Raw genomic sequence first — 15639 nt, forward strand, 5'->3', positions numbered from 1 at the left:
CCTGCACAACTAATGTGGGGACACACAAGCAGGAGGAATATCATGGTTCCAAAGGCCCTAAGTGTCACATCAGGCTCCCCAGCCCCAGGAACTTGCACTGGAAAGAACTCTCATAACATCTGACTTTAAATATCAGTGAGGCTTATGTCCAAGAGAACTGGAGGGTTATGGGAAACCAAGACTTGGCTTGCAAAGAGGTTGTGCACACATTCACTCATTCTGAGTTCCAATGCAGAAGCAGTAGCTTGACAAGTACCTAGGTCATACCCTAAGGAGATATGTTGACTGATTTTCAAGCATGTGCCAGAGTAACAGGAATCTTTTGGAATTTTTGCCAGGTACAGAAGTGCTGAAAGGCACCATGTTTTTCAACTCTCTTTCTACCCACCTGACCCATTTCTGTCATTCTCCATCAGCTCAGCTATACGACACACCGGGCCCTAGTGTCCCCAAGTACCAGCCCTCCCCAACTTATTCAACTTGGCCAGTGGCGCTCTCTCTCTCCCAAGCCTGGAAAGCCGCTTTGGCTGACAGTGGTGTTCCTCTAAAGCAGCTCCACCTATCAGATTGCCCACAACAGTTGGAGTCAGAGGTTATAGCCAGCTGGCCTGGGGGCCAACACCGTCCCCACTGCACCTTCAGCAGTTACACCCCAAAGACAACTGGAAAGCACACACTGCTTGACCACCTGATTCTGATAAGCACAGGGGATTGTGTCTCTGGGCCCAACAAGAAACCTTGTACATAAGTCCACTCTTTCAAGAGTAGGAGACATAGCTAATTTATACTAAAAACACAGTTAGGCACAAAAAGGAGACAAACTTCAAATGAAAGTACAAATCAAAACCTCAGAAAAGAATTCAAATAAAACAGAGATAAACAATTTACCTGATAGGAAACTCAAAAAAAAAAAAAAAGTTACACAGGCTCACCAATCTTGAGAGACAAATGGATGAACTCAGCACTTCCACAAAGAGAAAAATGTTTTAAGTGAACCAATCTGAACCAAAGGATACATTAACTGAAATAAAAAATACAAAGAGGGGAGTCAATAGAAGATTAGAGGATGCAGAAAGGGCTCACAATCTGAAAGGCAGATTAGTGGAATTACCCAATTGGGAAAGCAAAAGAACAGATAGTTATGTTTTTTACAAATGAATATAGTTTAAGAGATCTCTGGAACAATACCATGCAATACTATGATTTGTATTATAGCGGTTCAAGAAGGATAAAGAGAAAGGGATAGAAAAACTGTTTGAAGAAATAATGGTTGAAAACTTCCATAACCTGGCAAAGGAAACAGCTAGCCAAGTTCAGGAAACACAGAGCATATCAGACAAGGTAAACCCAAAAAGACCCACACCAAGACATGCTATAATTTAAATGTCAAAAGTTAAAGAGAGAATCTTAAAATCAGCAAGAGATAAATAAGTTAGGAAACCCACAAAGACTATCTATCTAATGACTTTACAGCAGAAACTTCACAGGCCAGAAGGAACTTGCTTGATATACAAAGTGCTGGGGGGTGGGGGAAAAAACAACAAAAAAAACCTTTTGATAAGAATACTCAAGAATACTCTAGTGGTTATTCATAATTAAAGGAGAGATACAGTTTACCAGACAAGCAAAAGCTAAAAAAAGAGTTCATCACCACTCAGCTGACCTTATAAGAAATATTAAAGGGGCATCATTAAATAGAAAAGAAAAAGGACATAATGAAAAATAAGAAAAATACTGGAAAAAATCCTACTGGTAAACCCCAAACATGTAGTAAAGGTAGTGAATCAACTACCTATAAAGCTAGTATGAAGATTAAAAGACAAAAGTAGGAAAAATTTTTACATCTAAAATAGAAAAGCAACACACAAATTATAGAAGAGGGGCAGTAACAATGTAATACTTTTAGAATGTACTCAAATTTATGCAACCATCAGCTTTAAACATATATGTAGGTTGTTACATATGAACCACATGCAAAAAACTGATAATACATAGATAAAAAATAGAGAAAAAAATACAAACATAACACGAAAGAAAGTCAACAGATCACAAAAAGAGAACAAGAAGAAAGGAACAAAATAATCACAAAACAACCAGAAAATGATTAACAAAAAAGCACTATGTACATAGTTGTCAAAAATTGCTTTAAATGAACAAAAGGCTCCAAATAAAAGTGTTGCTGAATGCCTACTAGAGAATCATATCATCTGAAAATGCACAAAGTGAAGGGATAGCAAAGTATATGCTATGCAAATGGAAACAAACAGAAGGTGGGGTAGCAATATACTTTTAAACAAAGACTTTATCAAGGGAAAAAGGAGGGCATCACATAATGAAAAAGGGAGATGAATCAACCAAGAGGCTATAACATTTGTAAATATCTATGCACCCAACATAGCAGCACCTAAATACATAAAGCAAATAATGCATAAAGAAAAAAATAAAAAGAAAAAACAGTAATACAGTAAGAGGAGGAAACTTTAACATAGCTACTTGCATCATTGAATAGATCAGCCAGACAGAAAAATGATGAGGAAACATTGGCTTAAATGACATATTAGACCAGATCAATTTAACTAGAGAACATTTCATCCTAAAACAGCAAAATACGCATTCCTTTCAAGTGCACATGGAATATTCTCAAGGATAGATCACATGTTAGGCCACAAAACAAGTCTCAATAAATGAAGATTGAATTCATATCAAGCATTGTTTTCTGACTGCAGTGTTATGAAACTGGAAATCATTTACAAGAAGAAAACTGCAAAAAGTATACAAACATGTGGAAGCCAAACAACATGCTTCTTAATCAGTGGATCACTGAAGAAATTTAAGAGAAAATAGAAAAATATCTTGAGACAAATGAAAGTAAAAGCACAACAGTCCTAATTTTCAGGACAGAGCAAAAACAATTCTAAGAGGGAAGTTTATAGTAATATAGGTCTATGCCAAGAACCAAGAAAAATCTCAGTCTAGCCTTACAACTAACAACACAGAAATACAAAGGATAATAAGATTACTACAAAACATTATACACCAACAAATTGAACAACCTAGAAGAAATGGATAAATTCCTATCGATATACAATCTTCCAAGACTTAAATTAGGAAGAAATAGAAAATTTTAATAGACCAATTGATAGTAATGAAGTTGACCCAGTTTAAAAAAAAAAAAGCTTTTTTTTTTTTTTTTTTTTTTTTGCATCTGTCTCCTCAGGCAAGGGCAATAAAGGTGAAAATAATTGTGACTATATCAAACTAATAAGCTTTTTTACAGTGAAGGAAACTATCAACAAAATAAAAAGAAAACAACTGAACAGGAGTACATATATACTTTGATTAAGCTGTTTTCAATTTAAGTTACCACTATATAAATGGGATCTGTAACACAGCAACAAACTCCTATGGCATCTCTTAAATATTATCAAACATAACATAACCAGAGTTATCTTCATAAAACAGAAATCCTATTATATGCATGTCTTAAAGCTTTCCATTGTTTTCCCTTTATCTACTAAAAAAAAAATTGAAACTCCTTGTCTTAAATATTAGTATATCAGTGATCACTGTACCATTTTCACAATAACTAAAGGTAGAAGTAACTCAAGTATCCATAAACAGATAAATGGATAAATAAAATAAGTTATATGCATACACAGAGAAGGCAATGGCAACCCACTCCAGTACTCTTGCCTGGAAAATCCCATGGATGGAGCGGCCTGGTAGGCTGCAGTCTATGGGGTCACTAGGAGTTGGACATGATTGAGCAACTTCACGTTCACTTTTCACTTTCATGCATTGGAGAAAATGGCACCCCACTCCAGTATTCTTGCCTGGAGAATCCCAGGGGCAGGGGAGCTTGGTGGGCTGCCGTCTTTGGGGTCACACAGTGTCGGACATGATTGAAGTGACTTAGCAGCAGCATATACATACAAGAGAACATAGCTCAGCCATAATGAGGCAGATCAACTTCTGATACCTACAACATGAATTAACCTTCAAAATATTATTCTAAGTGAGTTACAACACACAATAAAACAAATATTGTATGACTCCATTTATATGAAATATATGTAATAGCCAAATTTATAGAGAAAAAAATAGATGAAAGCTTACCAGAGAATACGAGGAGGAGGAATGAGGAATAATTGCTTCAATGAGGTTGGTCTTTAAAGAGAAAGAAATGTTTTGGAGATGCGTAGTGGTGAGGGTTGCACAATACTATGAATGTAATTGACATCACTGAATTGTTCAATTAAAAATAGTTGAAATGGCAAATGTTATGTTTCACATATTTTTATCTAATTTTAAAAATTTATAATGGAATATATCAAAAACTATTGAATGGTACACTTTTAATTACATTTCAATAAAAATTTTAATATGTTTTTCTTGACAAACCAAATCCTTCAATATTGGACTACTTTCTAGGACACTAGCCTCATCTCACACCATTCATGCCATACAACCCATATTCTAATGATATCAAATGATGTGTCAGTCCTTGTCTACTCTTTGCTTTTTCATATTTTTACACTTCAAATTTTCTGAGCCTTTAGTCTAGAAGAGTAGTTTGCAATCATTTTTGTTCTGAGGACTTTTGCACTCTTAAAAAATATTGAAGACTCCAGGAAAAATTTTGTGTATGTGAGGTATTACCTATTACCTTGTTAGAAATTTAAACTGAAAAATGTTTTAATATGTATGCTGCGATTTATGGGGTCACAAAGAGTCGGACACGATGGAGCGACTGAACTGAACTGAACTGAATATATTTTTAAAAACAAAAATGATAGCATACTAATATAAATACCATCATCTATGAAAATAGCTGCATTTTTAAATGAGAAAAAGCATTGTTTTATCATTTTATCAATGTGCTTAATGACGATTACTAGAATACAGCTGAACTCTCACATCTACTTCATCAAATTTGTTATGTTATTTTAGTTGAAATTTATGAAGACAATCCAGCTTCACACAGCTAAGAAGTTTGAAAAAGGAAGGAGGGTTTTAATAGCCTTTCAGATAATTCTGAATATGCTTTTATACTACAGCACATGAAAACTGATAGTTACTTAAAGGTTAGATTCAATGTAGAATCAGAAACCATAGTGATGAATGTTTCATACTTTATTACATTAAATTCATTGGTCTATCTTACACTCTGAATGGATCATTTACCCAGGCATGATTTTATCATGTCATTAGGAAAATGTTTGTTCCCTGAGTTATGCATATCTTCCAAATGTTGACAATTTCAGTATGCAACAACCCCCAAGATCACTAGTAATATCACTACTCATCTCATCAGAAAAGCCTTTAAGTATTGGGAAACTATCAAGCTTACTATAGTAGATACAATTCTTTCAAAAATTTAATTTTTACTTGAAAGCTTGATTTTTATTTGCAACAAATAATGTAGGTCATTTTCCTTGGAAACATAGACTCATTGTATTCAGTCTGCCACACAACCAGGTTTGAATAATCATAGTTTGTCTGTTCCTCATTCAAGTAAAAAATAGTGTTAATTAAAAGAACCATGGACTTACATAAGACAGAAATACACAGTTTCCTTTAGCAGCCATTGGACTTAAGAATGCCATAGAAGTTCCGTATTTGTATTTTATCACAGCATATAATAAAGAGGTGTAATCTGAAGGATTAGGAAGGACTAAGATTTAATAAAATTATTTTTTTTACCTTTTCTTCAAGGACATTCTTAAATTAAACTGGCTTTTTTTTTTTTTCCCCTGCTATTAAGTGGCAGTGAAAAATACAATGACTACTAGTACTGTTTGGTGCTGCTGTCTTGATTAATGCTAAGGTATCAGCAGTTTAGCCATAATGGTTTTTCCACCATTGGTGCAATTTTTAACACTGTAAAAAAAAAAGGCAAATATCTAGTATTATTATGAACATACTTTTGATCACTTAGATTCCTTGACTCAGTTCAATGGTATCCTCTGCCCTTTCCCAGACAGATTATTTATTCTCTGGACCTTTAGTATCCTAGAGATTCTATTAAATTTCAATAGAAATTTAAATTTTTAAATTTCAATAGCTTGTTTACTTATAGTTTTCTCCTTAAGCTGTGGCTTTTATGTTTATACCCAAACTGTCTGACAAGGAATCTGGAGCACAGAAAATGAGAAAGTTAATAGATTACATGTGCAACATGAGGACATTCAACTCTGAATTGTATTCGTCTAAGAAAATGGAGGGAGGGCCAAAGAGAATTATAATATAAACTTTATAGAGATACAACTAAAGAATCAACAACTCTCAAATGTCTGAACTCTATGATCAGTATACTTATAGTTGTATCTTCATATTTACACACATACTAGAAAGCAAAATAGCATGAATATACAGTGCTATTTGTATTTTTGTGCTAGAATATACAAATTGTTATTAAAACTATCAATAAGTATGATACCCTACAGAATAAAGAAATAATATTTTGTATTTGTATATACTTGAAAGTACACACTTGAACTGACTTGGAAAGGCTGAGTCAGATCTGAATAGACCCAAAAGGATTTTGAGGATATTAAATGTTGAAAGAACAAAATAGACTATAGCAGGCCGAGCATGGGATGGTAATGTATAACAGAGTTTGACATAAAGTATCCATTTTTCACATGAATAAAATATATGAGTAGATACTGGATCTCTCTAGTTATCTAGTTATCTCTCTAGTTAATATATATTTATATTAACATAAGTTGACTCTCTTATATATTAGCTATATGATAGTAAATATTATAAAATCATTGTTGTCAAAAGTGAGGGAAAATGGATCTTTTTCATAAACAGTTGATGAAAATATAAATTAATATAGTCTTCTTGAAAAGAAATTTGACCAATTATAAAAAGTAAACACACTGATTTTGCAGTTCTATTTCTAGGATTCTATACAAAAGCAATATTCACATGTGTGAAAAAACATTTGTGTGTGCAGATGTTCATTGTGACATTCACTGTGGGTAGTGATAAGACACCAAAACAACCTAAATGATTGTCAATAAGAAAATGGTTAAATAAATTAGTTTACCCTTAGTACAGGAGAGATGGGCTTCCCAGGAGGCGCTAGTGGTAAAGAACCTGCCTGCCAATGCAGGAGTCATAAGAGACTAGGGTTCAATTCCTGGGTCGGGAAGACCCCCTGGTCAAGGGCATGGCAACCCATTCCAGTGTTATTGCCTGGGAAATCTCACAGAGGAGCTTGGTGGGCTCTGGTCCATTGACTTGCAAAGAGCTGGGCACACTGAAGCGACTTGGCACACAGAGACAGGATAGATATAGGCTTTCAGAATAATGAGATAGAGCCTTATATACTTAAATGAAAGCTTTTAAAGATATATTCTAAGTGAAAAAAAGCAGGTGAATATTGCATACAGATCATTCCATTTTTATAATTACAAATGAAACACATACCTATAAAAAATTCTGGAGGCATGACAGCTGTCACAAGTAAGTAAATGGAATTGATGTTGCAGTGATGAGGCAAAAACTTCATTTAAAAGCCATATTACTTGAACATTTTACAATAAATTTATGTATCATTTTGAAATTTAAAAAGTAATGACAAAAGACCTCAACAAAGTAAAATTGGGAGGGTAAGGAATATATGGAAATCATGTAGAGATGTTAAATGAGGAATAAGAAGATAGTTCCTGTAAAGTTGGATGACAGGAAGAGGTTTCTCTAAATTATATAGATAATTCATACCACATTACATTTAAGTCCCATAAAATATTAAAATGACTGTCCTATAAAATTTTAAAAATGTCTTAAAAACATTAATTCATTAGTTACATTCTTTCATCAAGAATGTTATATACATATATATGCACACAAACCAAATATAATCTCTGATATTTGAGAAAATAAAATTCACCAAATATAATTAGATAGATATTCATAAAGATATAATTTTTCCCATTAGAAGAAAATAAAATTAGTAAGTTTAATACTGAAAATTATTTTCCATTAATTTTAATAAACATTTATGATAAACATTATAAAGGAATATACTGAATGTTCCATGATTAGAAGCTAATAATCATAATATTCATGCTGTACCTGCTAAGCAGTTAATTGCTTCTTTGACTTTTGGGGTTTTGGATGATATAGTTGCACTTGTTTTTGAATAAAAACTCTAGGAAAATGTAATTGCTACATGCAATCACCACTCTAATTTCTCTACTAATCCAAATGATACCCGTTTCCACTAAACTATTTAAAAAAAAATGTTGTACTTACTTTCAACAATTACTTGTCTGTCTTCCCAGTTATCTTTAATAAGCTGTATATTTCCAAAGTGTGCATCACTGTAGAAGATTCGATTGGTACCTTTTCTTTGATTATAGTCAAAAGCCAGGGCTATGACATTCTTGAAATAACGTGGATTTTCATATGGCCTTATTGGTGAATTTAAGTTGGTTTCATCAGAAAGATGTATACTTTTTAATATTGTTCTCCCTGAATACAGCAAATAGCCTTCATGCCTTAGGCATGTAACTCCATCTTCTGCCAAATATCCATGGGCACAAGCACAAGTTCTCCAGGAATTTCCTCGATAAAGACAGAGCTGCTGACATCCCCCATTGTCCTTGGCACAAACATTGGTCCCTAGAGAGAAGAAAAAAATACATACACACATGTTTGTGCCTTTTCTTTTGTTTTCCATATAGTTTTTTCTTAGAAACATATTAAAAAATTAACATTGAATATTCTGGGTTATTTTATTCTTGATTTTAGACTGGTCAGTAAAAAATTCAAACACTATAAAGTATTGTTTTGTGTTTTTTTTAGTCACTCCAACCTTAAAACCTTAGATTTATTATTTCACATTCTTCTGCTTCCCTGACCATCCAAAGAGAATTATTAAAAGTTAACCTTAATCTGTTAGTTAAGTACATAACTTTTTTGAAACTTGATACTGAGATTACAATAGGTTTCAAATATTGTAATCTTTGGAGCAAGTAACTAATTCACTCCAAACATGAACTGAGTTCACCAAGAAAAACAAAGAAGCACTACCTGTGTCTATGAAGTACATAAGGTATCAAAGAAATCTATGGTTCCAATGTGCCTGACATCCTAAGTATACTGGGCATAAGGTTTTTACTCCAGTTTTGAGTGAACATGTTATATGCTATTAAGATTTCTATGTTAGACTAATTCTCCTCTATGAATCCATCATCCTCTTCAAAACAATTAATGTTATATACCTTTCTTTGATGTCAAGAAATTATAATTTACTCTAATGGACGCTTAAAATGAATATTATCTTAGTGGAAGTGATATTAAAAAATATCTAAGTCACTGTCATACCAGTTTAAAAACATATTTTAAAGAAATGATGACTATGGACACATTTCACACTAATAGCAACCTTCCGGAGCCATCATCATTTTAAATATTAAATATGATCTGACATGAAGACAACCTTTTGGTCCAAGTAATGCAGCATGTTTAGTCAGTTCTAAATAAAATGGAAAAAAAAAACATTTTGGCTGCTTTTTGCTAATATCCTAACTGTGCTTTGTATACTTAGGTTAAATATATGTATTTATCAAATGTTTCTATATTACTTAGTCTAAACCTGTAAAATTTTATTAATAATATAAAATTATTATATACTTGGCCTGAAGACAGGCCAAGTATATAACATGTCCATATACATGCACTGTCTAGGCAAAAATATCTGTCCATGAATGATTATAAATTAATTTCATTAGGCTAGCATATGATTTTTGTTAGAAATTAGAGGGTTAAAAAAAAAAGAGGGTCTTGAGGTTTGGGAGTTATGAAAATTAATACCTAAGTTAAGTTTGATAAATAAATGCTAAAAAAAAAAGAGAAAAAATAACATAAGATGTATTGATAATAGCAGAGCACTGACCTTTCTCTCTTACTCGGTTAAAGATTTTAACCTCCTTCAGGTTGACCCCAAGGCCCGCTCTCATGGTGACCGTCTCTGTGGCATCACTCTTGTGGCCCCTTCTGATGGAACCATTGGCATATGCTCTGCCAAGAAGTCAAACATACATGATCAACAGTCTTTAACTAATTCAAACCAAACCGGTTGTTTAAGCTGAAGATAACAGATGGCCCAGCCGAAGGGAAAGAAACCAACATTAGTCTGTGACATTGAAAGGGTTGAGCCTGGAATAGCAAGAGCAACTGCCTTTTTATTGTGGAAATTACATGGTTTTGTGAGCTTTTTTTTGTGACCTTGCTAAGAAATGGCTAATCCTACAAGGGTAAAGCAACTGACACTAAAATAACATTTTGAGACTCAAATACTTACGAAAAAATAAATTACCTGTCAGACCAGTAGATGTAAGCCCCAAAGACTGCAACTGAAAACATATCCACATTGCTCCCTGACAGCACCATCTCACGATTCCCACCAGTCTCAAGGTCAATTCTTTCTATCTTGTCTGTTCGAGCATCACACCAGTACAATTTATTTTCCTAAGGTCGATTGAAAAGTAATATTACAAGCTGTTTTTTATTAAGTGTTTTACAAAGAAAATAAGAGAACACTAAAAATGGAGTAAAGCAAGTTTGCATTTAATGCAGTTTAAACGCTTAAGACATCCAACAGACCTCAAAGTCAATGGAGATACCATTTGGCCATGCTATTCCTATGCTCACGAGGACAACCTTCTCTGAGCCATCTAAGCGAGCCTTTCCAATGCAGGGCATCTGTCCCCATTCAGTCCAGAACAAGTAGCTGAAATGAAATTGTAGATAAACTCAGGTAAACACAAAAATGTATATTATTAATAAAAGCAGCAATAACATTCATATTAACAACAAAAAATGTCTTTTATAAATATATGTATGTATTTGTTTTCAATAAAATGATTTTTATATTAAAAAATTGGCTATTCATAGAAATTACTAGGAAGAATTTCCAAAATAACACACTACTCCCTACCTGAAATGCCTTCTACTTATTTAATTTGCTCCTGTTTTTGATATCACAAACATCATTTCCTTCAAGAAGCCTTCTATGTTCTGATTTTTCCACCATACACTCTACTTCATTGCATGAATTAGAGTGGCAAATTTACACTTGTATTTCTTTACAATTTTACTTTTTATTCATATATTTGGGTGCCATTAGACATTAAGCACAAAGAGGACAGAGATCTTTATTATTCACTATTATACCTACAGCACTAGGTAATTTATGAATGCATACACAAATGCAGTATAACTTTCAATTCTGTCCACTTAGATTGCTAAATGGCTAACTATTCTAGTTTGAATTACATAAATTATCTTGTGACGCCATTTTAAAGCATGAATTCATACAAAGCAAACCTTATTTTAGTAATCTTGTAATATGGAAGGACTGTGGAAGAAACTAAAACATAGAAAGAAAATCCAGACAGAATACATAGAAATAAAACATGTCAATAAATGAAATGTTAAAACACAGAAGGTACATAATCCATGTTTTCTTTCACCTATTCTTTCAACAAATATAATATTTATATTACAATACAGAAATTCATGCTTTCAGTTAAACCAGATCTAGTCTTCTGAAGTTATGCCCGGTGAAGCTTTATTCAGCTGTCAGATAGTAGCAATGACTGAAGTCTGGAAAAATATGGCAATCGTTGACTCATTCAAGCAAAAGGGTGTGTACTCTGTTCATATTTGAATACATATATATAAGCAATCATACACAGGAAGAGAAAGTGAGATTGCATATAGAAAAGATCTATGTTCACATTTTGTATTTCTCCATGAAGATGCTAAACTATATAAAAATATGTGTATTTTCTTTATACATATTGTTTTGATTTATCTTAAAAGTTGATTATTTTTTCCCCCTGAGAATGGTGTATAAAATAAACGCATTGGACTTTTACAACCAAATTGAGCTATGGCTGGAATCCCAAGTATATTAATCCTGAAGAAATGTTCATTCATATTTACAAGCTCTATAAATCAAAAAGGGAAAACTTTGTAGCAAAAAATCCAACTATTAATATTTTACTGATTAGATCTAGGTTGAAGCAGGCATGATAATACCTATACTTGTATTAAAATGATGAATTTTAAGTCTTTAAGGGACATTGCATTAAAATTATTAAAAATAAATATTTTAACTGAGAGGTAAATGTGTTGCATTATTTAACTTTTCAAGGAGAAATTTTAGCATTATTAATGACATTAAAATGACTAGTCAGTTGTTTGTTAAGATGGGAAAAATGTTATACTATGAAGGAAGCATTTTAGGCGCCAAGACAGACGTGCTTATTTATTCAATATGTTTCTTGTCATATACTTTTAATATACTCCAGAGTTAAAATATGGAAAGAAATGAGTATAATATACATTTTATTTAATAGTAATCTGCTTTCAAATGTACTAAATAACTAATAAAAATATTATATCGAGTAGGTAGGTCAAATCAGCCATTTAACATATTAAAACTCACAACGATAGAAACTGCAATTCAGAGAGTTAATGATCATAGTCACATGGCTGATAAGGGAATTGCACACAGGCTTTATTAACCTAGGTCTGTACTTTCTTCTCTATGTTGTCTCAAAAAATACAAATATAATACAGTAATCATATCAAATGTTATTTTCCCCCAGGTATAAATAGAGCAAAGATTTCCATACTCAAAACACAAAACAAAATATGAAAAAAGTCTTAGTCTTAAAAATAAGTCTCTTCTTCTTTATCCCTTGTTCCCTCCTATTATTTTAAATTTGCAATACTTCCATGCAGGAGGCTTAGATGAATGGCAACAAAATTAGCAATAAAAAAATATTCAAAATAAAACTGTCTTGAATACAGAGTTTATTCAATTTTCAGTAGTAATTTGGCAAACTGTTACAATATAGCCAAATAAGACAAAACTGACTGCAGGCATCACTTTTGCGGCTAAAATATTTATCAGCTTAATAAAACTAAAAGATTCTACACCCACCAAATTTAAGCAACATTTGTATGAATGTCAGGCAAATAACAACTTATTTGCTTATTAAACTGAAATGGAGAGTAAAAAATTAACACCTTGAAAACCTTTGGGAATGATAAACCAAATGTAGAGAAAGAACACTACTTACAAAACTGAAGGGAGAAACTTATGAATAATTTAAGAGAGTAATTTACATATATGTGCTTGATATATTTTTAATGAATATAGATTTTTCATATCTAAATGTGATATCTAGCAATGGGAAGAAATGAAAATTGTTTTCACTGGTTTTTGAGACTCCATGGAAATTAAGATTCAGTGATAGCATTTCAAATTGATATCATCCCCATATGAGTTCAGTTCTGCTGTAGTGAAGTGTTTGTTGGTTCATATGATACAACCAAGAAAATTGCCTTTAGAGTATTAACTTGGTGATCTAGCCCTGAAAATACTTTTCAAGGCCATCCCAGATCCAGAAATTTTTAAAATTGTCAAAATCAAATACTGCATTTTAAAAAAGACATTTCTCTGGATAATAATTTGTTTTACAGTGAAAATACCCTCATTCACAGAAGCTTACAGTTACAGAATTTAAAAACAGATTTTTTTTAAAAAGACATTCAAAAGTGGTTTGAAATATTATAGAAATACTATTAATATCAGAAATCATCATAACACAAATATCCCTATTGTCTTAATTAGACATAGAAGTTCTTGACAGGAATATGTGCAAAGAATACATATTACAAGTTAACTTCCAATTAACTTTTGATATTTCAATAATAGGTAGAAGACTATTGGGTAGAGTTGAGTCCCCAAAAGTTTTTTAATTTATAATGGTAGTGACCACAGAATTAGTTTACACACAGGTGTGTTAATAACAGAAAACAAATGTTTTTTTACATAACAATTAGATTCTGCTGAAAAATATACTTTCAAGGTACTATAAATGTCTTTGAATAGTTTCAAAAAACATTTTGGGGGAAATAAGGCTAACAGGAAAACTAAATTCCAAATTGGGTGGGGAAAGAATAAAGGAGTATGAGTAAGAGAAGAATGAACATGTTTAAATTGTTACAGACATAGTATTAAATGTGATTCTTATATTTAAATATATGAAAAACAGTGAAAAGCCACTAATTTGAATCAATCATTTTCTTTTAAGGTTCTTTGACTCTTTCCCTGGAGCATAGATCTGGGTTGCCATTTTTACAATAAATTTGCTACTTCCTCTATTCCTATCCTTTCCCTAAGAGAATATAATATAGATACTTTATCAGATATGCTGGAAAAAACCTGAAATAGTCAAAAATTGCCATGCTGGTGCAAAAATTAATATCACATAATTCCCTTACATAGGCAATAGGTTGAAAAGAGAATCAAGAATGTCACTCTGTTCTCTGCTAGAGTGGAGTTAGTAACATTGTGTTAGTTTATCTGTAAAACGTAAGAAAAACAAAAGCCCTATAGGGTTTTACACATCAGGAATAGTAACTGAGCAATTTCACTAGAATCACTTAAAACACATACTAATTGAATACCTCATAGGCCAATATAGCTGTCTCTAACTTCATGCCAAAGCACAAGCAAAATAATACAGTATTGTCAAAGTTTGAATACATTTCATGAATATGTGAATTGACATCCTTCATCCCCTGTGAGGAATATGGTATATTCCTCTATTCCTGAGAGGGATTCTTCACATTCCTTTTGTCTTCATGTGTGTGCAATTTTTGTTTTGACAAAGAATTACATGCCAATCCCAAATCACTTTTCAAGTCATGAGGTATTACTATTTCTTAGAGGCTCCTGAAAGTATAAAAAGAATACAGCCACAGATACTGGAACACTATGCTCAAAGAAAGAGAGACTAGAGAGAATATAACCTCGAATACTACTTCCTAATTTTTTTATAGTGGTTTGGTAGATGATTCTCAAAAGTATTCTCTCATTGCAGTCATGCACTCATTCAACAAGTATTAAATAGGTATCTATTAAGTGCCAGGAACTGATAATGAGATGAATTGGACTCAGTGACCCTTATGAAGGTCACTGTTTAATGGCAGACACAAATGGGTAAATAAAGAATTACCTGAGAAAAATGCTAACAGCAATGCTTAAAACTTGCTAGTTTTAAGTCATGAAAGTAGGGGCTTCAACACAAAACTGTGCAAGTGCTATGGTGAGAGAAGTTTTAATGCCCATAAACAACTTCAGAGGTGAACTTTCTAAGCAAATAAAGATATAGGGCATCTTGGTTGTTGTCTCTGTTTCAACTTAAGAAATATTTTTATTATTTCTTAATATTGAAGACCTGTTTCTTCAGGTGTTGTTGTGTTATTTTTTATCATTAAGTTTTACATTAGATTCCTTCTTGACTTTTCAAGGGAATCCAACCAGTCCATCCTAAAGGAAATCAGTCCTGAATATTCATTGGAAGGACTGATGCTGAAGCTGAAACTCCAATACTTTGGCCACCTGATACAAAGAACTGACTCATTTGAAAGCACCCTGATGCTGGGAAAGATTGAAGGTGGGGGGAGAAGGGGACGACAGAGGATGAGATGTTTGGATGACATCACCAACTCAATGGATATGAGTTTGAGTAAACTCTGGGAGTTAATGATGGACAGGGAAGCCTGGTGTGCTGCAGTCAATTGGGTCACAAAGAGTCG

At 32.7% G+C, this 15639-nt stretch overlaps 1 protein-coding gene across 1 annotated transcript in view; it reads right to left on the minus strand.

The window, feature by feature from the left end:
* The window catches only part of LRP1B (LDL receptor related protein 1B), a 2049143-nt gene that overhangs the window by 538864 nt on the left and 1494640 nt on the right, over positions 1–15639 (minus strand). The window contains exons 38-41 of the mRNA XM_043488135.1: positions 10624–10750; positions 10337–10488; positions 9914–10038; positions 8269–8637 (exon numbers count right to left, since the gene is read on the minus strand). Coding sequence (XP_043344070.1) covers positions 8269–8637; positions 9914–10038; positions 10337–10488; positions 10624–10750 — 773 coding nt within the window. The remainder of the gene's footprint in view (positions 1–8268; positions 8638–9913; positions 10039–10336; positions 10489–10623; positions 10751–15639) is intronic.

The sequence above is a fragment of the Cervus canadensis genome, chromosome 15 (genome assembly GCF_019320065.1).
Source record: "Cervus canadensis isolate Bull #8, Minnesota chromosome 15, ASM1932006v1, whole genome shotgun sequence".
NCBI classification, from domain to species: domain Eukaryota; kingdom Metazoa; phylum Chordata; class Mammalia; order Artiodactyla; family Cervidae; genus Cervus; species Cervus canadensis.